Here is a 25,951-nt window from a genome sequence, read left to right on the forward strand (position 1 = left end):
TGGAGCAACCTGGGCTAGTGGAAGGTGTCCCTGCCCATGACAGGGGGTGGAATGAGATGGTCGTTAAAGTCCCTTCCAACCCAAGCCGGTCTGTGATTTTGTTATTCTAAGATGAAAGACTGAGATTACAGGGAAAGTGAGGAAAGAGTGGGTAAGAGAAAGTGTCATGGGAAAAGAGTGGGCTGAGGTGAAATAAACAGCATGAGACTTCCCACTTTTCCTCAAATTCAATATTTTCTCCCATTGCATGGCTTAAAACTGTTGTATCTGATTTTGTGCAGGGTAGAAGAGGCCACAAAAGCAGATAATTATGAAGACTGTAAGAAGAAGGACTGTTACCAGCTTCCTATTTCACGGGAAAATATTCACTTCCTGCAGACATGGGAAGAGACACTGCAGTGCTGGGAGAAGGTGCTGCAGGTGAGTGTTACCTGGGATTGACTTTGCAGGGTCAGGGAGCAGGAACTCTGTATCAGGCTTGTACTCACAGCTGGATGTGGCCACTGCCATCCAATGTCTCCCTCCCCAAGCCAAGAATAGCTGCTCCTTTAGGTTTGTGTGATCTGGGGAACGTGTCAGGAATTGTGCCAGGAAAGGTCCCCGCCGGGGTACTCAGGTGCTGTGGGAGTTACTGTCTCTGTAGCAGTTTGCACAAAGAGCTCCCGTGGCTGGAAAGGAAAGGCTTGTGTCCTGGACAGACTCTCCAGGCCCCTCTCCAGCACAGCAAGTCTCTGAGTGCAGGAGGTGTCTGTTGCAGCCTGGGCAGGTGGTTGGCGTTGACATGGAGTGGAAGCCTTCCTTTGGCATGGTGGGGAAGCCCCGTGTTGCCCTCCTCCAGATGGCAGTGAAGGATGAGGTGTTCCTGTTGGACCTGCCACGGCTCCTCGAGCAAGCTGAGCTGGAAGGGGAGAAGGAGAAGGAGAAGCTCCCCCGATTCATCCAGATGCTCTATTCAGATGCTGCCATCACTAAACTAGGTAACACACCTCTCTTCTCCCTACCCTGAGGCTTCACACAGCCTACTTTGTCATTTTTGTCATTCCTAGATCTTCTTGGAGTTGTCGTTCTCCAAATCCACTTGCCATGGAATCAGCTTTCGTAGCCCTGGGTGTTGAGGCACTGCCAGGCCAGGAAGCAGGGTGACCAGGGGAATGATAGAAATATAGAATCACAGAACCCTAGAATATCCTGAGCTGGAAGGGACCCACAAGGACCATCCAGTCCAACCCCTGGCCCTGCACAGACACCCCAACAATCCCACCCTGTCCCTCAGAGCGTTGTCTAAACTCTCCTGGAGCTCTGGCAGCCTTGGGGCTGTGCCCACTGCCCTGGGGAGCCTGGTCAGTGCCCAACCACCCTCTGGGGGAGGAACCTTTCCCTGAGATCCAACCTAAACCTCCCCTGACAGAGCTTCATGCCATTATATTTCCCCATTTCAGATCAGAGACAAGATTTCTGATTTAACTTGCACTCTTGGACTTGGGATTATCCTAATTCCATACTAAGCTCCAACTGACACCCAAACCTTTTGGTTTAGGGAAGTCTGGCAGACAGAGCTTTCTGGATGTCTCTGTCCTTGCCCCAGAGCTGTTGTACTGGACACCAGAGCTCTCTGAATTACCATACCTGGTTTTTGGAGGCTTTTGGCAGGATTTGCAAAGCCTGGATTTCAAGGACAAATTCATAATTACCTTCCCAGATTTTAAATAAGTTGATCTTAAACTCAGCATTTTTCATCCACCTCTTCTCTCCCTGGATCTGCAGGAGTGTCTCTTGGGAAGAGGAGAGATGGGAGCCAGTCTTTTTCCCTGTTTGAACAGTCTTCCCACCAGTGTTTGTGTATCTTTTGTCAGCATTTTGACTCTGAAGTAGAATAAGCTGCAGTGCTTTAGCCATGACCTGAGTTTTCTTACCTGTGTGATTTGGGCTGTTTTTGTCTCCAGGTTATGGGATGTCTGGAGACCTCAGCAGCCTTGCAGCCACTTGTTCTGCTCTGAAAGACATAGAGAAGCAACTGCATGGTGTGGTGGATCTACTCACAGTGGACAAACAAGTAAGGATGAACACATCGAGATGTGGGAAGTTGTGTCTCCTGTGTGTACTCTTGGATAACTGTACTGAATCCATAGCACTGTCTGTTTGTATCCTGGATTGGCAGGGATGCAGCTACATGTGTAAATAGACCATTTCCTGTAGTGTGTTTGATGTGTTGGGATTCTGTAAAGGAAGATGGAAGCATTTTGTTTTCATCAGCTAAAAGGTTAAAGCTTGCAATATTGACAGCTTTTTCACAGCCTTCATAAAAACTCCATTCAGCCAGGGCAAGGTTTCTGAGCACAAGTTGAACTTAATACTAAGTTCTTGTAGGAATTCTACTATCCCAGGACCATGCAATATTGAAGCAGATATGATGGAGTTAATGATTTGTGCAGAACTCTAATGTTCCTTGGAGGGCTGCTGGTGGGTTCAGCACAGGAATTTCTGGTCAGCTGAAGCACAGCTGTCCCTGGGTTTGCACACAGGAGCTTTTAGCAGTCTGCAGAAGTGTTGAGCACAACCGTTTTCATGGGTAAAATGTACAGAGTGTGTTTAAGGCTGTGGGTTGGGGTGAAGCAGATCTTTGGGACTGATAGCTTAACCTGGGAAGTGCTGCAGGGGCCGACATACCTGCCAACAGCTATTGCCTCAGTTTAACCTGAGAAATGGCAGCTTCAGAAAGGGCTGCTGCCCAGGGTGCCACAGGAATGCCTTTTCTCATTGGGACAAGGAGCAGAAAGATGCTGAACTGCCACTGCTGTTCTTTTTTGAGTGGGTGCCTAGCAGCCTCCAGCACAGCTGAGCACCCAGAGCTCTCTGAGGAGCCCCAGTCCCAGCCCTGCAGCTCTGGTACAATGCTGTACAACAATGCCCTTTTTTTTCTTCCTTGGCTATGAAACAGATTTCTCTCCAGCAAGTGTGTTTGTTAAACAAATAACCTGACGCTGTTTATATCTAATGCCATCCCAGCCCTTGTCTGAGACAGCGGGGTTCAATATGCCAGGCAGGAGATGGACGTGATAGAGTTGTGCCTGGCCCCACCCGCTGGAACACGAGGTGGTGGAGAAGCTGTTTTATAACCAGGTGTTTTCTCTCTCTGTGTTTCCATCAGCTGCAGAAGGGCTGCAGTGAGTGGAGGAAGGACGGCCGGAAGGTTGATGGACTGTCCCCGGAGCACAGCCACGAGGAGAGAGGGGTCAGGCAGCAGGAGAAGGGACTCAGCCTCCTGGTGCACCATGTGCTGGGGAAACCTCTGGATAAAACGGAGCAGCTGTCAAACTGGGAGAAACGGCCTCTCCGGGAGGAGCAGATCCTCTATGCAGGTCTGGTCCCTGCTCAGTGACACGGAGCTACAGGTGTCCAGGACAGGTTGTGTTTGGCTGTTCTGTCACCAGGAAGGTCATTAAGTAGCAAAGGAAGAGAATGGCTTTGCAGATTAGTTTCTGTTCAGAGGAGTCAGCACATGTTTTGTTTGTCCTTTTGCGGACATGGCTTTAATGGTTGAAGTTTAAACTGTCCAATGATTCATTATTTCCCTTATGAAGGAATTCCTGTGCTTTGCAGATTTTGTCTGATGAAACATCACCTCAGTGGAAACTCTTCTCAGTAACTGAAAGGAAGAAAGTCCACTTCCTTCTGCCTCATTTCACAGCCTTTCGGGGAAACAAATGCTGTGTTCATTTGTCACAGTGAAGTGCTTGTTAGAGTCGGGTTAGAAATGGGCAGACGTGGTGTCAGAAACTGCAGCACAGAATCAGGACTGTGGAGGGACGAGTGGAGTTTATTGCTGATTATCCCAGAGTCAGAAGTCTGGGTCTAAATCTTTTCCTGGGGCATCAAAGGACAGTCTTTACTGAAGCAAACCAGCCCTTTGTTAAATTCAACTATCCTTGAAGCTGACACAGTTCCCACAAAAGTTAATCACTAGGACTTGTCAAACTGGCTGGGAGACTCTGGCAGTTCCCGTTGCAGGGAGCAGAGCCACACAACAATGCATGTGGGCAGGTGATTGCAAACAGCTCAGTTAATGCCTTTTCAGATATTGCATCTAGTGGGGAAGTTCCCTTCCCATTGAGAGATGTGGTGAGGAACCCTGGGCAGGCTCAGGGACAATGATGAGGAGCAGGGGCTGGCTGGAGCTATCAGGTGGTGGTTGGAACAGCCACACTACAGTTTGCATTGTGTTAGAGTGGAGAGGGCAGAGCCTGTCACCTTTGAAGATCCTACCTGGACCCTCTGTAACTGTGTTCAATTATGAGGCTTCATGAATCAGTCACGGAGCACAGGGTAGGACGTGAGTGAGTTGGAGCTTCACAGGTTGTTCACAGTGGCTTTTACAAAGGTGGAGGCTCTCCCTGGCATCAGGAAAGCCTCTGGTTTACTTTTGAATGGAACCAGGTGAGGCTCATATCCCCTTCCTTTCAGCCTCCGACGCGTACTGTTTGCTGGAGATCTACGAGAGGCTCTGCAGGGACCCAGAGAGCTTTGGGCTGAGCTCAGACCTGATGGAGAGTCTAGTGGGAAAACGGAGCATAAAACCCAGGGCAAAGAAGCAGCTGAATAAACAAGAAGCACTGTCACCTTCTGGACAGGTTTGTAAATATCTTCAAAGAGCTGCTTGTTGCTCAAGACCCCTGTAAATCATACCCTGCTCGTTCTCAGTCATACCATGAGCTATGCACGGCGGGCCCATTTGCAGCCTGTTCTCAGGACTATTGCAGCAAACGTCCTCCTCATCCCTCCCTCCCTGGAATGATGTGCTTTCTCCTTGGCCTGCCTCCTTTCCCTGCTCTTTGAGGTTCTTTTGTCTTTGCACAGTGTTGGTGCAGATCTGTGTGCAGAGTCCAGTGAGCATTGCTGGTGGAAATCTCCTTCCACGTTTCCTCAGTGCTGTGGGCTTGGATTCTGTGACCAAGGTGTTGCATCCAAGAGGTTTAAAATTCTGACCTTCTTACTTTTTCTTTTACTAAGCTTCCACACCTTAGTTTCACACTGGGAAAGTCTCCTTAGTTGTGTCTGGAGTACAAGTGTGCAAAGTTGAAAGCAAACGATCCATCAAAAATGCCTTCCTGCTGAAGATTTGTCTCTGCCTCCCTGCACAGCACCACAATCCAGGACTGGCCTCTCCCAGTAGACTGTGTTGTGGCAGAGCCTTAAAACTCCACTGGCCATAACTTGGAGCTGTATGACTCTGCTTAAGTATCTTAGAATAATGACTGGTTCCTCTCAATAATAAAGTTTTACTTTTGAAATGGAACCATCCAGTGGTTTATGCACCTTTGGAAACCTCAGCAGAAACCCCATTTTGTTTGTTATCTGAGAAGACTGACTGTAACTGTGTATCCTTCTGAGGAGCTCCAAATGTGTGCTGAGTTCCTGAAGTCCATGCCACCTTCCATGGTTGGGCTGAGATGTTACTGACTGTATCCACCTTGTCAGGAGGGTGTAGAAGTGCAGCATCCCCTTAGTCCTCATCAGGCAGTAAAACATGGAGCTGCTCAGTAGCTCCCTAAGCATTCTGTTCATGGGAATGTTGTGTTACAGCAGAGCTGACTGGCTGCTGCAGAGATGGGAAAAGTGAGTACTTCAGGCTTGAATTACCTTGGGAACCCACGGGTCATCTTTGTGTTCTGTACAGTCAGATTCATGAACTGAGAGGCAGTTGGTAAAACCTGGACTGGGACGCCAAGAAAAGCAGACTTCTCCTGACTCTGCATCCTACAGGACTCCAGACTCTCTTTCCCAGTGTTTCCTGGTCCACTATCTGAAGTGGGGCTAATGACTCTATTCTCCTTTATAAAGCTTTTTGCTCTCTGCTGGCATGAAACGTGAGAAAAAAGCTACATATGACAGTGCTGGCCACTGCATAAACACTGGTGAGGGCCAGCTGCTGCTCCTGCACATCTGTTTGAGCAGCAGCAGCAGCCAGGGTTAGTGTCTTCCAACTGCCTCAGCACTGAGGGGCAGCTCGATCCCTTGTCACAGCCCTCTGATGTCCCAGCTGCATCCACCAGGGTCCTGCAGGAGCTGGTGACAGTGCAGTCTGCCCAGTGCTGCAGAGCCCTGAGGTCGTGGACCAGCTTCTGGGAGGTGCAGCCTCCCACCAGTGGAGCTCCTGGATCTGACCTGGTTCCCAGGGTCAGCCCAGGTGGAGCTGCATGTTGTGCCACAGCATTCCCAGCCCTGAGCCAGCTCCTGCAGGGCTAATCTGCAGTGCTGACTCCCTGCATAGGTGCTGGCTGTGTCCTTCAGTCATCCCAGCTGATTCAAGTTCCTGGAGTCAAAAGCTGAACATTGGAAGTTCCTTAATAACTTCCCTTCTCCATGAATTTAGCTATTGTACTTCTGGGAGCCTCCAAGCACTGAAGTCCTCCAAGTGCAGGAACTCCCCCAGCAGCAGATATTCGAAATAAAACAAACAGAATTTAGGCACTGCCTATTTTTAACCTTCCAAAGATAACAGAGCTGACGTGGTTGCTTTGTCTACCTGTTTCTCCCTCTGTCTGTGTGATCCCCTTCCCAAATCATAGCTTTGGCACATGTTTATTAGTTGCACACTAATTCCATAGGGGAACAGCAGCCTTGACGATGTTTCTGTGACTTCATGAAGGTGGATGTCTGTGTAGAGCACTGAAGGCCAGGTTGGCATTTCTCCAGGGAAAGGCTGCAGCTCCCTGGATCGGGTGGCCAGCTGGCCAGCGAGACAATGACTAATTCAGAATTAGCCCCATCATGTGCTGCCTCCTACCCACATGGCAGTGGGCAGTGTGGAAAGAGGGAAGGAGGATCTAGAGGTGTTGCAGAGCCCGGTGTGATAGAGGTGGAAGGAGACAGTTGGATTTGTTGCGGTGGGTTAATGCAGGGACGTAAAACACGAAAGTACTGGAAATCAGCCTTCTGCTGTTTATGGGTCTCTTGCCTTTCTCTAGCAATGCCAAGGATCCCAGATGGAGACCTCCCGTGCCCCTGCCCCTGTGTCCCCCAGGGAGTTCAGCGTGGTCTGTGACAACATGCTGCAGGGCCTCGGGCGCTACCTGCGCTGCCTGGGTGTGGATGTCCGGATGCTGGACAACGAGGATGACCACAGGAAAGCTGCTGAGGTGAGTCAGGCACACACATGTGCATGTTCACAGCTGCCACTGTGCTCCCTGGGGATGGCTGCTGCCTGCTCTGGAGCTGCACTGGCTGTCACTCTGCCCAACAGGCAGTGGGTGCAGGAGCTGCCCTGCAGGCGCCTCCTCCTGTGCCTGTGCTGGGTCCCAGCTCTCTGGGTCAGTCTGAGAAGCTGTGCCACCTGGCAGCTGGTGACAGCTGGTCCCTGCAGTGGTGGGTGGGCTTGGTTCTCTGCTTCCAGTAGAGAGGTGAGCAGAGACTGCTGTGATCTCACTCTTATTTATGTCTGTTTATGTCATCGACAGCCAGAGCAGTTGAAGTCATGAGAAGAACACAAGCAGAGTGTGAAGATCATAGAATCACAGAATGGTTTGGGTTGGGAGGGACCTTAAAGATCATCTCATTCCAGCCCCCCAAAGATGTGACCAAGTGTCTTTGGGGAGGCTGTGTGTTTGCAACAAGACAAAAGTCAGTGAAAGGAACCCAAAAATCACTTAGATTTCTAATGGATTCCAGTCTGGGCTTACAGGAAAGGTAATTGTTTGCCTTATATCCAGGTCCTTGTGTCTAGTTGGGCAGAACCATAATCCAAAGATGGCTGTTCATTATGGAAGGGAAAATGTCCATAATCAATGGCCATGTAATGTCCTGGCTGGCCACCACCTTGTGAGGTGACTCAAAGGTGATCAGCCACAACTTGCTATGACATAATTGGAAAAGGAAGAGTCTCTAACATACATGGGGACAGTGAACATTGATTTGGGCTCCTATAAGAACTCTGATCCTCTGCCTCCCAGAGGAGAGACATGTGCTGCTTCATTTCAGACATATTTCTGCTATGCCAGAACTGGAGATATCCAGCCCACACAGTGTGTGCTACCAAATGTGCGCGAATCACCCGGCTTGGTGTGCAGGATGTTTCCTCTTCAGATGTCTGCTTGGCCTGAGTCCGGGGCAGGCTCTAACTTCTGCAGAAATAATTAATATCTCCTCCCTGCCAAACTTGCACAAGTCATTTAAACAAACTAGTTCTCACTGCTTCCCCCAGAGCCCCGTCTCCGCTTCTCATCCTGATACCTTATCGTGCCACGGACAGGATGTTTGACATTGCTTTCTCTATGGTGACCGGACAAACATCCTTTCACTATCAAAAGCCCTTGGAGTGTTACTGTATTGCAGAGCCTTTGATCTGGGCTTGGATAATCAAAGATAAAAATAGACTCCTCCCACCCTGCTTTATATCTGGCTTGTCCTGATTTAATCAAAGTTGAGTGTTGACCATCCTACGCCCAAAAACTTGGAAATGGTATTGCAAAGGCCAGGAGGGGGTTTGAATCCAGGTCACTGAATACAAGACAGACAGTTTGGGTGTTGCCCCAGCACAATCTCAAACTAGTGTCACTAGGAATACATAAGTGTGTACAGAGTTAGTGTTTGTTCTTCATTAAAGTCTTTTTGCTCAAATGATTTATCAGTCATATTATGCATCTCCTTGTGCCAAGAACTCCTGCATCACCTGGCATTTGCTCTGTATTGTTCTCATTCCTGTTGCTTGTTAAAGTGGCTTCAAGTATTGATAGGCAGGTAGGTCTGGTCCTTCACCCTCTGTTATTTGGGATCAAGCTTAAAAGCCTGCGAACTTCATCAGCTGTGCTTGGGCAGCTCTGGAATTGATTTATGTTTTGTTTTAGACTAGTGCACGTGGCAGGAATTGGTTTGAGAACCCCCATTCCCAGGAGGTCCCTGTTGCATGGACATGAAGTCTGTGTCCTCTGTTCTGCTTTATGTTGTGCTGTTGTTATTGGCTAAGTGTTTTATCTTGGACATCAGTTGTCATGGTGAGTTTATTGTGCCAGATCTGCAATCTCAGATGTGCAGGCATGTGAGAGCAGGACCTCTGACAGCACAAGCCACTGGATCCCCCCTGATTGTCCATATGTAGTGGTGGCAGTGCTGGGCTAACAGCTGGACTCAATGATCTTAGAGGTCTTTCCCAACCTTAATGATTCTGTGATTCTATGGTTCTGTTTATCTCCTGTGAGGTGCCACCAGCTTGCAGTCTGTGATTTAGTGGTGCTATTTAATCAGGATTTGACTGGAGAAGCAACTGATTAAAGTTACCTGTCATAAGCACAGACACAGAAAATCTTTAAAAATGGAAAAATAGGAGAAACTCATACTGAAAATGTCTGTGGTGAAATCTGTTCTTGTGTGAAAGGCAAAGAGCTCACAGGCCATCCTTACAGAAACATTTTAGCCTCTGTCCATGAGCACCAGCCTCTTGGGGAAGGGCAGTACAGGTGTCCTTTCCCAAGCCCTCTCATCCAGTGCTGTTTTTACCACTAACTTACCTGCTGTAGCACTTGCACACACATTTGGCACAGCAGGAATGCAGCTGGGGGATGAAATTTGTTCCAGATGTGCTGGATGAGCTCCTTTACCTGACATTAGCAGCGTGTACATTGAGAGATGGGATCCAGCACATGCTTTTCCTGACACATTCTTGCCTGGCAGCACTGCTCCGGTCCTGCACCTTGGGTAGGTCCTTCTGCAGGACTTTGGGCAGTGGCCCAAGCCTGGCTCCCTGCTGCGTGGCCTCTCTGAAGAAGGGCTGTGTGCATCCAGCCATTCCTCCCCAGGACTCTGACTCCAGCCCAGGGTGATCCCTGAGGTAAAGAATGCAGAGATTCCATCTCTGTGATGCAGCACATTCGGGGGGTGCAGGTGCCATGTTTTGGTGAGCCACCCTTTGCCGTTGCATTTATTTCATAAGCAACATGTTATTTCTAATTAATACAAGATTCTTTGCTTAAATCATGTCCTGTGCCTGTAAGGGTTCCTACCCAGGTCTTCCATGCCCCATGCCTGGGAAACATTTCTGGTCAGGTTGGAAGGAGGCTCTGAGCAAACTGATCCAGTTGAAGGTGTCCCTGCTCACTGAAGGGGAGTTGAAATGAGGTGACCTTTAAAAGATCCCTTCCAACCCAAACTATTTTATGATTCCAGATTGTCTTCTGTAAACTTCTCCTTTCAGAGAATCTTAAACCTATCTTTTGAATTTTCAAGATGGATAATTGGAAGAAGATAGGAAAGTTTCAATGGGTGTTCCTCTTTTCTCTGCAATTTTGTAGATCAGACAGATGCTTCTCATACTGAACCTAAAGGATCACCCATCAGCCTGAAGTGACTACAGTAGATCCTGCAATGTACATCAGGAGTAGAGAAGAGGTTTTTAAGAAAATGTTGGTAGTCTCTTAGGTTTCTAATAAGAGACTCAGTGGAATCTCAAAGCTGCTTCAGTTGAGTTGAGGGTTGGTTTTTTTTATTTTTTTAATGGACTTTGCTCTTGGTCTTCAAAATCATCCTCATCTCTAAGAATACTTTGACGCTAAGGCAAACCCAGTACCTTTTGAAGTGTGATAATAACCAGAAGGCAGGTAAAACTGGCTTCCTGCAGCTCCCATGCTGTCGAAGGTTCCCTTACAAGGTTACACCCACCCCCCAAAACTCCAGGTGAACCAGCGAGTTGGAGAGGAGGGTCAGGCTGGATGATCTCAGGAGCCAGATAGAGCACTGTGCACCCAGATCTAAATTGCCCTGGACTGATTTGGAGCCAGGGAACACAAAGGGGACTTTAATACTGCAGTGAGCAGAGGTTCACATAATGGGGGAATCTAATCTCAGACAAGAGATTAGATTGTCTCAGCTTTGAAAGCTTTTTCCATATTTTTGATGTAGATGACATTCTTCAGGTTTGCTGGTGTTTTTACTGCACAGACTGTCAGGGAGCTAAATTCACAGAGGGCAGATGAAGACCTGTGTTGCTTTTAAGATCAAGACTTGGCTTGTGATGTTTGGTCAGCAGGAGGAGGAGGTGTTTTGTCGGAGACCTTGATACCAACAAGTCTGCATTAAGAAACAAAACTGGGTGGATGGTTTTGGTGTGATACTTAAGGCCACATTACAAAACCATGCGATAACTCATGGTTATTGCATAGTTTTCAGGAATGCTGAAGAGAAGTTTAGGGCTGCAGTATCAGTGGGGCTGGACTGAGGATGCTCAGAGCTGTTGAACTCTTGGTTTACTGTCTGTTTTAAAGGAGCCTGGGATAACCCTCCCTCGAGGGTTGGACTGAGTTTTGTGATCCACTTGTCTGGTAGATCCTTGTCTGAGCGCTTTCCCACCACACATCCTGGGGCAGACACTTTCTGTCCACTCCCTCTTCATCTGCTGGCCCAGGCTCAGGATCACTGCAAAGGGGTCACAGCTTTTCCTCGACTGCAATTTGCTTCTTAAAGAGCATGTGGCATTGCCCAACATGTGTCTTGCACAGACTTGGCAAAGTTTAACTTACAAATCCAGAGCCTTGTGCTGCTGTTTCTTGAAACCTCTTTTGACCTTACTTCAGGATCCTTCAGGTTGTCACAAATCATCCTGGTACTGGGTTTGAAGCAAAGGGGCTCTCTGCCCTCTCTCCTCAGTCATTGCCTTTTCAGGTCTCTTTGACAGTAATTCCTTTGGGTTCATTCATCTCTGCAGGATGGAAGTTGGCTAAACAGGCAGGCACATTAAGGGCTAAACCAAGGAAGTGCTTTCTATCCAGAAGGTCTGAGGAAGCTGATGTTATCTTTGTAATAGATTGTGAAACTGAGGCCAATGCCCTCTCTGCAGCACTTGGGCTGGGGCACAGGTTCCTGACACCCACTCCAAAATGCTGCCCTGGGCCCTCCTTTCCTCTTGTTTGGATCACTGACCACACATCTCTCAATGGTCCCAGCACTACCTTCCCTACTGCTTTTGGAGAAATAGAAGGAATTGTGCCTCTTTGGTCCCAGTCAGATGTGTGCTGTCACATGGCTTTTCTGGCTCTGCATGCTTCTCCCAGTCCCTGTTCCAGAGGCGGAAAAACATGCTCCAAGAGTTATTGCTTTTCTCCTTTTTATTTGATGTTCTTTGCCTGTCTCTGCAGAGCCGTTCAGATAAGGGGATTTATCAAGCTTGAACTAATTAACCCTGGATGCAGGAAGTCAGAATGGAGTGTTCCAGCTCTGAAATCCTCAGCCTTACCCTGAAGCACACTTGGGTCTGAAGGAGTTTCGCATCTCTTTTCCCTTGCTGGCAGATCGCTGTGGTGAACTTCTGCTGTTGCCTTACCAGACTTCTCTCAATAATGTGCTATGAGGATGCTGTCTTGGCTGCTCTGTACCCAAACTGTGTGAAGCAGGATTGCATGGGGTGCCTCTGGATGGCATGGGGTGCCTCTGCCACTCACCTTCGAGGTTCCTGTTCTTAAAGATTTTTTCCTTCATCGAGAGAGAGAGTTGATTTTGAAAGAAATCCAGTAATTCTACCTGTAGGAAGGTGCTTCAGAAGTTGTTACCAATTGCTTTGTCAGTGCAGAACGGGCAGCCAAAGAGTGACTTCACAAAAAAAGGAGGGAAGCAGCTACCTAAAAGATCAAGAAGGAAAAAAAGAAAAAAAAAACGTTGCTTAGCTGCCTGCATGGGACCTTCAGAGCCTTCTCCCCCTTGTTTCATGTTGCCATAGAACCAGTGGGTCTTAAAAAAATGTCTGTCCAAGACAGAGTTTAAAAGTCATGGTTGGGTTTTCTGCTGTTCCCTGGCTATGCTTGGTGGTGTCATCTGTGTGGAAAGTGCAGCAGGACTTTGATCCCAAATGTGTCCTCCTGCCAAGGTTAGAGAGTGATCCAGAGAGAGCTGCTGAACTCTGAACCAGATGAGAGACCTCCACGACACACATATGGAATCAGTGAAAAACATGAGGGCTTCCAACAGAATCCAACCAGAGAAGAAAGATAACCTCATGCCTACCTCAAAGCACTGATCTCTTGTCAACAGGATCAGAGCTGAGTCCTGGTTCACATGGGAATCCTTTGGAATCCTCCTGTCACCAATGGCCATGAAGCTCTTTCCCTCCTACAGGAGGAGGAGGGGGAGGGAGGGAGGAATGTCATTCAGTCATAAGGTCAGTCACACTTCCATCCTTGCAGCTCCAGATTTAGTGTCTCCTTTTGGCACCAACCCGTTTGCAGTGTCTCTAGCTCTGTGGGAAGGTCAGCAGTGCAGGCGATGAGCCCTCTGGTAATTCAGTGCAGACCTTCCACTTGAAGGACCAGATCTCTGATAAAAGCTTGGGACTACAAGTTGGGATGTGATAAACTCTAAGGGAGATATTCCTCGAAGCCCAGAAAGGTGCATAATTCCTGTGTGTTGGGTTGCCGGGACAATAACACCCTCTTTCTTTTAGGAGCATTTTCTGTTAATGATATGAAGTTTGCAGACACATTTCATGGTACATTTTTTTGCTGTAATGACCTGCTTAGGCTAGTTTTTCCTTTCTCCCCTGTGTAGCAGAAGTGTTTGCTTCTTTGTAACCCAGATTGAGGAAATCGAAATAGTCTGGGCTAAGGGAAAAATATAAAAGATTGGTTTTGGATAGAATTGTTTCAAGGTGGGATGGTTCCCTGGGCCATCTGCAGTGCAGATGCAGCTTGTTCCAGCACATGGGAGACATGACAGGGATTGGCAGGGAGGGGACATGGGATGGATGAGCCATACCTTGAGCTGCTATGGCTCTCAAGAGCTCTAGGCCAGGTGTGGGCTGACACCGAAGAGAAACACTCAGGATCTCCAGTTCACCTTCTCTTGAACACAGTGTAACTTCAGCCCCTGTTCATTTGGATTTTTACTGTTTTTTCCAGATTGCCCGACAGGAAGGCAGAGTCATTTTAACCTCTGGACTCCCATATCAGACTGTAAGTGTTCCGAGCTGCTGCGTGTTTCTGGCATTGTATCACTGCATGGTCTGGGGTGTGCAGGGGCGAGAAGAGGAAAAGTCACATGTGAATGCAACAGCTGGCTTGGCTTTTTCATGTTTTCTGCACTAAAAGCTATGTGAAGGGTCTTGAGAGGTTTGCTGTTCTCAACTGCCAGAGCTTGGGGTGAAATATTCTTTTATACTTATTCTCAGTCCTGCATCAGTGGGGAGAGCAATTGCTCTCTGTCGGGGGCAGATATGGAAGTCAAGCCAAGCAATCCAGAACAAAATGTTTCTGTTTGACCTCACTGGCAGGTGAAAGGCAGCTCCATTCCTGTGCTTTTTATCCCAGAGATTCTTGTTTACTGACTGGCTCCACACTGACAGTTTCAACACATAAAGACATTTCTTCAGGCTTGGAAGGCAGAGATTGGAAGTCCCCGAGGGTCCTGATGGAAACTGTAGAGGTTTTGTGTTCCTATAGATAAACAAAAAAGTCAAAGAAAACCCAACCTTACCCTCAACACCAGCTGTTCAGAGCCCTTCACAGACAGTGTTGGTGGGGATCTGCTGAACCTGCCAAGTCAGTGGTTGCAATGTTGTAATGACCTGCTCCAGGTAGCAATTTTTTACTGCCCAAAAATTCATTTGGAAGAGGGAAACTGTTCTGGATGAGCCAGAGTTCTGTTCACGTGAGCCAGAGTGCAGGACTTCTCTGTCACAAACTGTCAGTACAAAACCTCCCAACTACTCAATCAGCCAGCTGGAGTATTTGCAGAATATGGGTTGATGATTTCCTATGTCATAGCTGAGTGTGGAAGAAAACTCCCCCCACGATGAGACATGGAGGCAAGTGCAGTTGTGCCACACTGCAGGTTCTTCATCCAGACTGTGGTTCCTTGAGCCTACAGCTGATGTTATAAGTAATTCAGCATCCAGCATAATCTTGTTTGGCAAAGCTTAAACTTCAAAGTTCTGTGTAGGAATTGTAGAAGGAAAATAACTATTTCCAGTGTACAGTACTGACTTGGGAAATGTCTGGGTCCCTTTGTTCCCTTGCCTTTGGATGCCCTCTGCAAGGACAGGATGGCTCTGCCAGGCTCCTTTACTGGTGTGCAGCTATCCCACCTTGTGAGTACTCAGCATGGTCATAAAAATATGTCTGGAACTTCCCAGTGCTTGTTCCCAGATGTAGACTTCTCTTCTAAATGTGGAACAAACACTGAGGGACTGTCCACGTCAACCCCTTCAAATTTTTTGACCATAAGGGAACTTAAACATTCTGTGAAGCAGAAGGGTTGGAGGGGTCATTGGACACCATTTCCATCCTCGTGCTTTGGCACACTGATCTGGCCAGATTTCATCTGATAGCTGGGATTTAATTCAGTTTCCTCTTGCTACCCCTGTTAGCACCACTGCACCAACTTATAAACTGACAGGATTTTCCATCTTCTGTAGAACAGAATCATGGAATCATTAAGGTTGGAAAACACCTTTAAGATCATCAAGTCCAACTGTTAACCCAGCACCACCACCAAGACCACCACTAACCTGTGTCCTCGAGTACCCCATCCACATGTTTTTTGAATCCCTCCAGGGATGGGGACTCCATCACTGTCCTGGGCAGCCTGTGCCAGGGCTGGACAACCTTTTCAGTGAAGAAACTTTCCCTAATATCCAACCTAAACGTCCTCTGGCACAATTTGAGGTCGTTTCCTCTTGTTACCTGGGAGCAGAGCCTGACCCTGACCTGGATCCAACCTCCTGTCAAGGAGTTGTAGAGAGTGAGAAGGTTCCCCCTGAACCTCCTTTTCTTCAAGCTAAATCATATTTCATGTTTATAAAATACTGCAGTGCTTCAGGAGTCAGAGCTACCGCAGCAGTGACTGACTGTTAAATTACCAACTGTGCTGGTTAGATCAAAATTCAGACTGTAAAGACATACTAACTCCAAACATTATTTGTAATTCAAACCAAACCAAGTGTATCAGGAAAATCCCCACATATGCCTTACTGAGTGTCTTTTTGGTTTGAAGCTGCAGTCCCAGGTGGGAGAAGGAAGGTGTTTCTCTGTGAACTGCTCAGAAAAGGCAAAAGAACAGGCCCTGCAGGTTCTGAAGCACTTCAACGTCCAGGTGTCCCTGAGTGATATCTTCAGCCGCTGCCAGGTAGGACGAGGCTGGTTTGAGTCCCGGGGCCCTCTCACTCGCTGTTTCCTGCACAGCAGACGCTTCTTCGGTATTTTGGGCCTTGCACTCAGTGTGTTCCTGGTTCCCAAGAGTTCTGCTTCAACTTTGGCAGCCCCTTGCAAAGCCCTGAGGAGTTCTGAGTGCGCTCACGTCCCTCAGAGTGGTGATGGCTCAGTCATGGCAGCAGAGGCTCTGAATCTGCAGCTTTGCTAGAAACTCGCCTGTTCTTCTGATTTTTGGTACTTGGCATGTGTTTTGGCATCGACTGTCATGGTTATAGTCTCTTTGTTGCTGTGTTCTCTGTCTAGGACACATGCTGTTTTAATTATGAACTGCGTTTAATTATGTCTCTGTGATTCTGATAACACTTAATTACTTTAATAGGAGGATTTTTTCATAGGACTTCTTTTTCTTTCAGAAGCTATTAGGTTAATTCATGTCCATGCTAGTTGATGACTCTAGATTGTGTTTGGCACTGTGTATCTGTGGATTGTTGTTAAGAATAAATTTTAATTGTGTTAGCTCAAATCACCATCTCTTCCAATTTCACTCTTATATTTGTTACAGCAACACGCTGAAACCTATCCCTCCAAAAACTGTAATATAAACCAACGGGCAGCTCCAACATCTCTCATCTTATCAGTGTTTAAAGAGAGAAAAAGAAGAAACTGGAAATTGGCTAGAAAAGGAGCTTTCTCTTAGGGATAAACAAGCCCTTGAGTCTGGCTCAATGCCTTGTGGTTGAGCTCCGGGGTCTCCTGGCCCAGTGGAGCTGCACAAGCAGTGTAGGAGCAGCACTGACTCCTGAGCAGACACACCAGAGAGCATGTCCTAGACCTCTGCTTATTTCTGCTGTTCGATGTTGAAACTGGATCTGTAACTTAGAGAGGAAATGAGGGTTGTCCAACTGGGCAGGTTGCTGTGAGAGGAGGCTGACGGAACACCCTGCAGGTCGGATCGACAGAATATGGGTCGATCTTACTGCAGGATAAATGTACATACTCAGATATAGCATACTGCCTTCAATCCTGTGGTTTTATTGTCCCAGAGCAGATTGCAGTTGTTATACATATTTACAGTGGCATGCTGGCTTCTTGGTGATTTTAAACAAAACTTTAAAAAACCTCGTGGATTCTCCGATTCCCTGACATCCCATAAAATAGCAGTGTTCCTCCTGATGGTTGTTGAAATACCACAAGAATCAGCACACACACACAAAACCATGCTGCAGGAAACCCTGTACTCTCTGTAATAAATGCACAAGACTGTGCAGCAGCCGATGGAAAACTGACCCCTCTCCAGCAGGATCTGGGGTCTGGAACTGGTTAACTCTATGGGTTTAGTACATGCTGTCTTGGTTTACAATATAAATAGGGGTAATCAATCTGGCTAGGAATATATACTAACTGTTCTCTTACTCCAGGAGAAATGCCTTCCCTGTAAATTGTGGTGGTGGAACAGCTGCATGTTTTATACCCCTCGGCATGGGAAGATGCTGATTTGTCAAACCTCTCCATGTTCTGAATCATGTATTTACCTACATTCAAGGCTTTTAGAGCTTATTTTGTTCCACTGTCCTCTGCAGACAGCACAAGTCTGGCTGATAATGTTACTGATGCTCTGGAGGAGAACCTAAGCTCTTCCAGCTGCATGTGCCCAGGCACTGCAATGGTCTGTGGACTGTGTGTGAGGGGGGCTGTGGGCAGCACATGGAAATGGATCATCCTCAGCACTGTGCAATATTGACAGCCTCGTCAAAAATGGCAGATTTCTGCCTTGAAGAGGGTGCTCTGGGGCCTCAGTGGCCAACAGAGACCTCAGCAGTTCTTTTGTATGTTCTTTCTAAAACATCCTCATTCTCTGCAAACCTAATTGGACTTAATTAGAATGGAGTCTGGATGCTGAAACTGCTGAGCTGTGCCTGCCAGCCTGCCCGTGCTGCTCTGGGGCCAGGTTACAGACCCCAGGGCTCCCAAACTGCCCCAAGCCCTGCCCCCTCCTTGCAGAGGGCTGGCAGAGGGTTTTGGCTGTCCCTGAAGTGGGGAGCAGGTTGGGCATATGAGCGGGGCTCTAGAAACAACTGAGTGCTGCTGTGTCCATGCTAGGCAGAAGGAAGAGGATGGGGAATACTGATCCATAACATGGGCCACTCTCCTCCCTTGTCTCTGTAGAGCTGGTCGCCAGTGCAGGGGTGGGTTATGGACCCCATCACCCATCACAGATAAGCGTTCGCTCTGTGTCACAGGAAGCAATGTGGCATCCTGCCTGCCTCCCTCTGTCTCATAGAGCAAGGGTTTGTTTTGTCTCCTGGGCTTCTGTTCTGTAAATGATTGGAGTAAATATGTCAGCAAATATTGTTGTCGCAACAATTAATGCGTGTAGTGCAGAGCCCACGGTAAAAATAGGTTCCAATTCAATGTTGTACCCAAGATTGCTGGAAAATATGTTTCCTCTGTCATCTCCCTCAGCAGGGACGGAGGGGCTCGCTTTTGCAGACGTAAAGAATGGGATTGCTTTGTCACCCTGCCAAAATACTGGTGTTTTTTTCTGTTAAAACAATGGCCAATACTGGTTACTTCTGTCTGATTTAGAGCAGCAAGTGCCCAGGGAATGTCACCCAGGGGCTTCTCAGCATTTTGTTCCCTCTCGAGCTGGGCTTTGGCTTGGTTGCTCCAGTTAAAGGCTCCAGGAGTGGGGACTACAGCCAAAGGTGTCAGTGATGGCACAGGAATGGCCTTCTCTTTCCATGCATCTCTCAAGTACTGTGTTGTAAGGACTTGGTGATAGTCATGGAGAAACCACCCCTGCACAGCAGCTGTAGCCAGGCCTGGTGCTGCCTTTGGCGAGGAATGTTTTAGGGGGGCTGAGTAAAAATAAGATTAATTCTGTCTTTTGGTGACATGCAAAAAATCCCCTGAGAAGTTCTACATTTCACAGCCTTAAAATATTTGAAACCCATTCCCTCTATTTGAAATGCAAATGTCCTGTGCCTGTCACCTCTGCACACATTTGAATATCTTGTATGCAAGTATCTTGTATTTCAGATATCTGAAAGTACCTCCTTCAGGAAGGGGCGATGTGAAATGATGCTTGGGGTGTTCTGACATGATCAGGTCAGAACAATGAGCCCTTACAGTAGTCAGGAACATCTCTGTAGAGTTGTCAGGGTCTGTTGTGGGCAGCCTTAGGGCCAGCTCACAGCCTGGCTCACATGTGAGGCCAGTGATCCTCTGCTCTCCACAGCTTGGAGGGAGTTCTAACACAGAAGTAGCATTTAAAAAAGAAAGAAATACCAAAACTTGCTAAGGAAGGTGGCTGCTGGGTGGCTGCAGTCATGGCTATGGGCAGCTGACAGCTGGGTCATTTCACAGTGGGAACTTTGGCTCCTTCCCCAGGTCCCTCCATTCATGGAGGTTGTTGTCTCCCATCCCTCCTGGTGCTGCAGGTGGGATGTCCCTGCTTGGGGACATCCTGCTGCGACACTTGGGTATGGCCTGTCAGGACAGTAGGAGGACATTCCAGTCTCATAAAGAAACTCTTGGAAACAGACATGTTTTGGCAGATATTACCTGGATGAGTGGTGCGGCTTTTGCCATCCGGCTTTTCCGTGCTGTCTGATTGAAGGTCCACCCAAAGCAGGTGTGGGCTGTATCTATGGACCTGCCAGTGCCTCATCACTGACTGCTTGGTGAGCCCGAGGTCTCAGGACATTTTACTCTCCGTGGCTGGGGTGCAGTGTCTGGCCCTACCAAGTTCTTGTCAGTGACAAAACACTTGTGTGGAAGCAGATCAATGGAGGTGCAGGGCTGGCAGTGCCACTTCTCACACACTAACAGGGTGAAATCACGCTTTGAATGGTGATAAACTGAGGAGATAAACACTGCAAGTTGTTGGCTTTAAATCTTTATATCACAATGGTTTGAAGGGAAAACAGCGTGTTCAGTGTTCTATGGGCTCGCTGAGAAATTCCTTCTGTTCTGGAAGAATCTTGAGGTTAAAGGATTCTAACTCTGCTGTAAAACCGTCACTGGTGTGAGGCTCTGCAGCCACATTTGGAGCCAGGAAAGCCTGTCTGTCCACAGAAAAGCTGCCTTTCCTCAGAAGTGAAGCTGCTGCTCAGCTCAGTTCTGAGTCCAAAGCTCGGCTGGGGGACCCGGGTCCTGCAGGGCGGCTATGCCACCCCCCACCTCCCCTGGGCCTCTCTTTCCTTTCCCACCCTCTGTTTGACTTGACCCTTTAGTCTTTAAGCGGGCCAGGGCAGGGACCCTGCTTGAACAATACCTAACACAACGGGAGGCTGATCCCAGGTGAGGTTTCAAGGCTTTCCTGCCAGTAAAAATGATTGCAATTATATCCCCTGCAAAAATAAATGTGTGGGGAAAAAAAGATCTCAGGCTCCAGCAGCAGTTTGTGCATCTGAACAGCCCTGCATTGATGGTGGGATTATCTGCAAATTCAAATAGGTTGTCTCTTTCACTTCACTGAATTCTCTGATCCTAAATAAGCAAATTACATCACCTATTCTGATGTCCTGTTTAACTTATGACCTCAGCCTGAGTGCTGCAGGATGTGAGAGATAGCTGCTCGATTTCATTGTCTGGAGATCTGATATATTTTTCTCCTTTTTTGCCCCCCCCCCTTCCCTGCTCTTTCAGTTTCCAAACCACTCACCCCAGCCTTTACAAAGGTGTTAGCAAGGGATTAGGAGTAGGCGGGGAAGAGGGGGAAGGAAGAGAGGAAACCACCTTTTTTTTTTTTTTTTTAAATTAGGTGCAAAAGCATTCTGACAGTTGCAGCAAATGTTTCTGGGTTTTTGTGGTTGAGGTAACAAATTTCGTTGCTGCAAAGCTCATCATGTGCAAGCTGATTTACGCAGAGGGAGCCTGGGATGGAGCAATCCATTTAGCAGGGACAAAGAAAAAGGCCTTATGATGAGATGGAAACCCTGTGCTTGGGGCACTTTGCGAGAACCTTTGAAGCCAGCCTGGGAACTCTGGCAATATTAGTCAATAATTAGTAATATAGATCCCTCAAGCTGTCGTTTAGATTGAAAATGTGCATGTCTCTCATGAGCCTCTGCCACACCAATCTGATCAGCAGGCTTCTTTTTCTCTTTTATGTGGGTTGCGCTGTCGGTCCAGACGATGATGAGAACTGCCAGGCATCATCTTTCTCACTCACTTGAGAGGAGAGCAGCTATCTCCTGCTCTAGAGCGGCATGGAAGTGGAACCAGGGCAATTTTGTTTGTGGTCACCTTTTGGGGCCCGAGCAAGTCATTTTATTCATTTAAAAGTACCAGTTGTCCTTCCTCATGCACAGGGAAAAAACAGTAGAGTTTAAAGGCTGCATATTTTGTGAGATGTTTCTGCCCCAGCAGACAGCAAGGGGTTTGTCTCAGGAGCCACTTAGGAAAAAAAGCATCTTCAACTCAAACAGGGCTGAGGCGATCATCAAAGAATTCGAAAATGTCAGTTCTCAAAGCCCCCGATTCAGCTTTTGAGCTGCTTTCCACTGAGGTAACATCACATCCCCATTTACTTCCTTTCAGCCCTGAAACCTCTTTGGAAAGAGCTGTGTCACCATCTAAATGAAGAATTAAGAAGGGTCACGTGTGCTGGATTTTGATGACTTGGGAATGCTGAGAAAGAGAATATCATTTGGAAACCCTCTGTGGTTTAATAAAAGGTTCATCCATAGGATGCAATTTGTCAGCGCCTACAGGTCAGGAAAACCTGTGATTAAGAGCATCTGTGGTTTCCCCAGATGTGTGAGTGAGCTGATTACTCCTCCCAGCCCGTCACCCAAACACAGGGCTCAGCCCTGTGCCTGCCCATGATGTGGGCTGTGATTTCTTGCTTCAGAGTGGAGTTGTTCAACACAAAGGGTAAGGCCCTCTTAATCTTTTTGTTTATCCTGGGTTTGGCAATTACGATGTAATCTGCAGCTTGTGCTGCAGAGGCTCTGGCCAGGAAGCACAGCTGGTATTATTCTGCCTCGACAGACACTGTTGAGGGAGCGAATTGCCCTCCAAAGATACTTGTGCGGGACTGAGTGTGAGGGCTGAGTGTGAGAGCACCTCACCCTGGCACCGCGCCCCGTCCACGGGGACTGAGCCCTTGGTGTGCAGTGGCTCTGCACAGCAGTCCTTAAATACCAACAGACTCTGGGATAGTTTGTCATGGCAAATTCTGCTTCTTTCGAGTCTCTGGTTGAGATTTTTATTTGCTGATCTCTAAGGCTTTATAAACCATAGTGAGAGCTCATAGTGAGTGGTTGCTGTTGCATGCAGGGCTGTGGGGACACGCCAAAGCAGCGCAAAGAACACAGAATGGTTTGGGTTGGAAGGGACCTTGTCCAGTTCTAACCTCTCTACCACGGGCAGGGACACCTTCCACTAGCCCAGGTTGCTCCAAGCCCCCTCCAACCTGGCCTTGGACACTTCCAGCGATCCAGGGGCAGCCACAGCTTCTCTGGGCAACCTGTGCCAGGGCCTCCCCACCCTCACAGGGAAGGATTCTTTCCCAATATCCCATCTATCCCTGCCCTCTGGCAGTGGGAAGCCATTCCCCCATTGTCCTGTCCCTCCAGGCCCTTGTCCCCAGTCCCTCTCCAGCTCTCCTGGAGCCCCTTTAGGTACTGGAGATCCCAGCGGACACTGAGCAAGCCGCAGTTTGTGGGTGCCAGGCAGGCGGGTGAGCAGCACACTGTCCATGACAGCTCTGCCACATGATACTTGAGTGCATAGAGCACCAATCCTGTAAAATTCCCAGCCTGGAGCTGGCTTAGCCCTGTGCTCCTAGCCACGTAAAACTCAGAGTCCCCCAAAAAAGGGCTCGACTGGGCCTAATTCTCAGCAGCGAGCGCGGCTGGCGCTGCCTGGTTCCCACAGACTGTACACTTCCCTGCCAAGATTTCAGTATCTTCAGAAATTCAGTGGAGCATGAAGGTCACAGCAAGGGGAGAATGACAGCCTGAGAGTTTTTTTTCCCCTTTCAGCAGCTCGGAGCAGACTGTTATCTCTCTCTCATGTTGACTGTTTTCATAGGGTTAGCGTGAAGTTTATGTTTTACACAGCCCAGTGGCAGTCGAAGCTGGGAATGCAGCAGATCAGCTGTGTTTCTTCAAGGAAGATGGTCTCATGTTGCAGACTTTCTTTCTCAGTGTCTGCAAAAGCTTGGTTTCCAGTGAAATATCCTTTACAGATCTTTGTCTTGAGGTTCTTTTTATGGATGTATGTGAGAGACCATACCCAAGGTTTTGGTTTGGGTATTTATTTCCTTTCTTTTATTTTCACTTGCAAAGCTGCAGGCAGATATTAAACTTTGTCGGGGGGGAGGGAGAAGCTGTTAATTTTTCACAGTGTTATGTATTCCAGTGCTCAAAATGATGATGCCAAATTAGCCATTAGAGGTCAAACCTCAGCTGACAGCAAATGTTTTCTTTTGAGGAAGTCATCCTTATTACTGGGAACCAGTTTTGTTCTCCTGTGCTAAATGCAAGAAAGGTATGAATGTGTGGTTTTTCCTGGAGGGCAACACTAGCTGGAAAAATGCTGGGTTTAGCCAGTGGAAACAGCACAAGCAAACAACGATTGGCAGTGAAAACAGCACTTGTATTTAGACTAGCATAGAAAAGAAGACACAATGTAGTGCAGAGTAAATGTCCTTTTATACAGCCTGTACAAGGCTTTTTCTTCCTCTCGTGGTTTTGGACAGACTGTGAAGTGCGTTGGTCAGCAGAGATGCTGGTGCACTGGGAGAAAGTAGTGAAAGGTCAGCGGGTGACAGTGATGGAGTGACTGTAAGGAAAGCAAGGAACTCTCTGGAGAAGGCACTGACACAGCTCTAACTCCCATGTGTCCTGAAGAAACCATCCCCATGGTTTCTCTCAAATGTCATGAGAAAACAAGAGATTTGTAGCCAATTTAAGTTCTGTTGGTTTCCAGTCCCCTGTGCCTCCTGAGGTCATAGTTCAGTGTATTGACTGTGTCAAGAAGTCAAAATTCCCATGTTTTATACACTGTGGAGTTTCTCCTCCTTTTTGACATCGGTGCCCTTATAATGGTCTTGGTTTGTATGTCATGGTGAGGATGGGTTGGCCAGGTCCTGGTGTTTGAATGGCTGTATATTCATATGGGGGAGGGTTCAGGATGAATAGCCTGTGTATAAATCAACAGTGCAACCAATGGGTCTCATTATTTGAGAGACCTGGTACATCGAAAGTTCAATATTGTCATGGCAGAGTTCTTGTTTTCCCAGTGGAGAGACCAGCTTCAGTAGCAGCTCAGGTGCAGTGGATTGGTTTGAACCCATCCAGAAGAACTCCATGCCTTTATTTTCCTCCAAAGATCAAGAGGATTGAATAGTGGTAGGTAGGATCCTTCTAAACATCTCAGTGTGTGCACAGACAATATCATCGAATCATAGAATGGTTTGGGTTCAAAGGGACCTTAAATCTCATTCCATCCTCTGCCATGGGCAGGGACACCTTCCACTAGCCCAGGTTGCTCCAAGCCCAGTCTAATCTGGCCTTGGACACTTCCAGGGATCCAGGGGCAGCCACAGCTTCTCTGGGCAGCCTGTGCCAGGGCCTCCCCACCCTCCCAGCCAGGAATTCTTTCCCAATGTCCCATCTATCCCTGCCCTCTGCCAGTGGGAAGCCATTCCCCCCTTGTCCTGTCCCTCCAGGCCCTTGTCCCCAGTCCCTCGCCAGCTCTCCTGGAACCCCTTTAGGCACTGGAAGGGGCTCTCAGGTCTCCCTGGAGTCTTCTCTTCTCCAGGTGAACCCCCCCAGCTCTCCCAGCCTGGCTCCAGAGCAGAGGGGCCCCAGCCCTCTGATCAACTTAAGGCAGTGTGTTCCCAAGTCCTGTTGAGAATCTGTACAAAACCATTGTCCTGTTGTTGCAAATGCCATTAACTCCTGCTATGTGCACCGTGGGCACTGCACAGTTCTGCAGCCATGCCAGCTCTGCAGTGTTTGCCAGAGCAGCATCAGTGCTGGCAGCAGACTTTTGTTCCTCTGGAGGAATGTGGGATCTCCAGGTGTGTTTGGAGCTTTCCTTGGAGTCAACACAATATGCTGAGCCACACATACGTGGCTTCAGCATAGAATTTGCCAGATCTGTAATTGCTCAGCAACATTTATCTGAAGACCTTTCGGCATTAAACTGTGTGACTTCTAACTAGCATAAAACAAACTGTATCTGTCATTCATAGTATTAATTGGACGAGGTGACACCCTACACCAAAACCATGTGTCCATGAATCATAGACACGTAGAATCAGCTGGGTTGGGAAGGACCTCTGAGATCATCAAGTCCAACCCTTGATCCACTACTGCCATGGTTACTAGACCATGGCACTGATGCCACATCCATGGCATCATCTTAAAAACCTCCAGGGACGGAGAATCCATCACTTCCCTGAGCAGCCCATTCCAATACCTCTGTAAAGAAATTCTTTCTAATATCTAACCCAAACCTCCCCTGGCACAACTGAAGACCCAGCCCTCTTGTCTTACTGATCGCTGCCTGGGAGAAGATCCCGACTTCCCCCCTGGCTCCCCCCTCCTGTCAGGGAGTTGTAGAGAGTGAGGAGGTCTCCCCTGAGCCTGCTCTTCTCCAGGCTCAACAGCCCCAGCTCCCTCAGCCTCTCCTCACACCACTTGTGCTCAGGTCCCTTCCCCAACCTCGTTGCTCTTCTCTGGACCTGCTCCAGCCCCTCCATGTCCTTCCTGAGCTGAGGGGCCCAGAACTGGACACAGCACTCATGGATCCTGGTGACATGTGGTACATAATTGTCTTTGGCATCTACTGCTGCAAAGGCATTTCCATCT

At 48.1% G+C, this 25,951-nt stretch overlaps 1 protein-coding gene across 4 annotated transcripts in view; it reads left to right on the plus strand.

Moving 5' to 3' along the window:
• Nucleotides 1–25,951, plus strand: part of EXD3 (exonuclease 3'-5' domain containing 3) — a 297,052-nt gene that overhangs the window by 143,553 nt on the left and 127,548 nt on the right. For all 4 annotated transcript variants that reach the window (XM_051807940.1, XM_051807943.1, XM_051807941.1 and 1 more), the window contains 8 exons: nucleotides 282–420; nucleotides 758–977; nucleotides 1,944–2,053; nucleotides 3,149–3,359; nucleotides 4,462–4,628; nucleotides 6,966–7,136; nucleotides 13,872–13,925; nucleotides 15,964–16,095. In XM_051807940.1, the coding sequence (XP_051663900.1) occupies nucleotides 282–420; nucleotides 758–977; nucleotides 1,944–2,053; nucleotides 3,149–3,359; nucleotides 4,462–4,628; nucleotides 6,966–7,136; nucleotides 13,872–13,925; nucleotides 15,964–16,095 (1,204 nt within the window). The remainder of the gene's footprint in view (nucleotides 1–281; nucleotides 421–757; nucleotides 978–1,943; nucleotides 2,054–3,148; nucleotides 3,360–4,461; nucleotides 4,629–6,965; nucleotides 7,137–13,871; nucleotides 13,926–15,963; nucleotides 16,096–25,951) is intronic.

The sequence above is a fragment of the Manacus candei genome, unplaced genomic scaffold, assembly GCF_025592945.1.
Source record: "Manacus candei isolate 608988 ecotype Guabito, Panama unplaced genomic scaffold, ASM2559294v1 h1tg000071l, whole genome shotgun sequence".
NCBI classification, from domain to species: Eukaryota; Metazoa; Chordata; class Aves; order Passeriformes; family Pipridae; genus Manacus; species Manacus candei.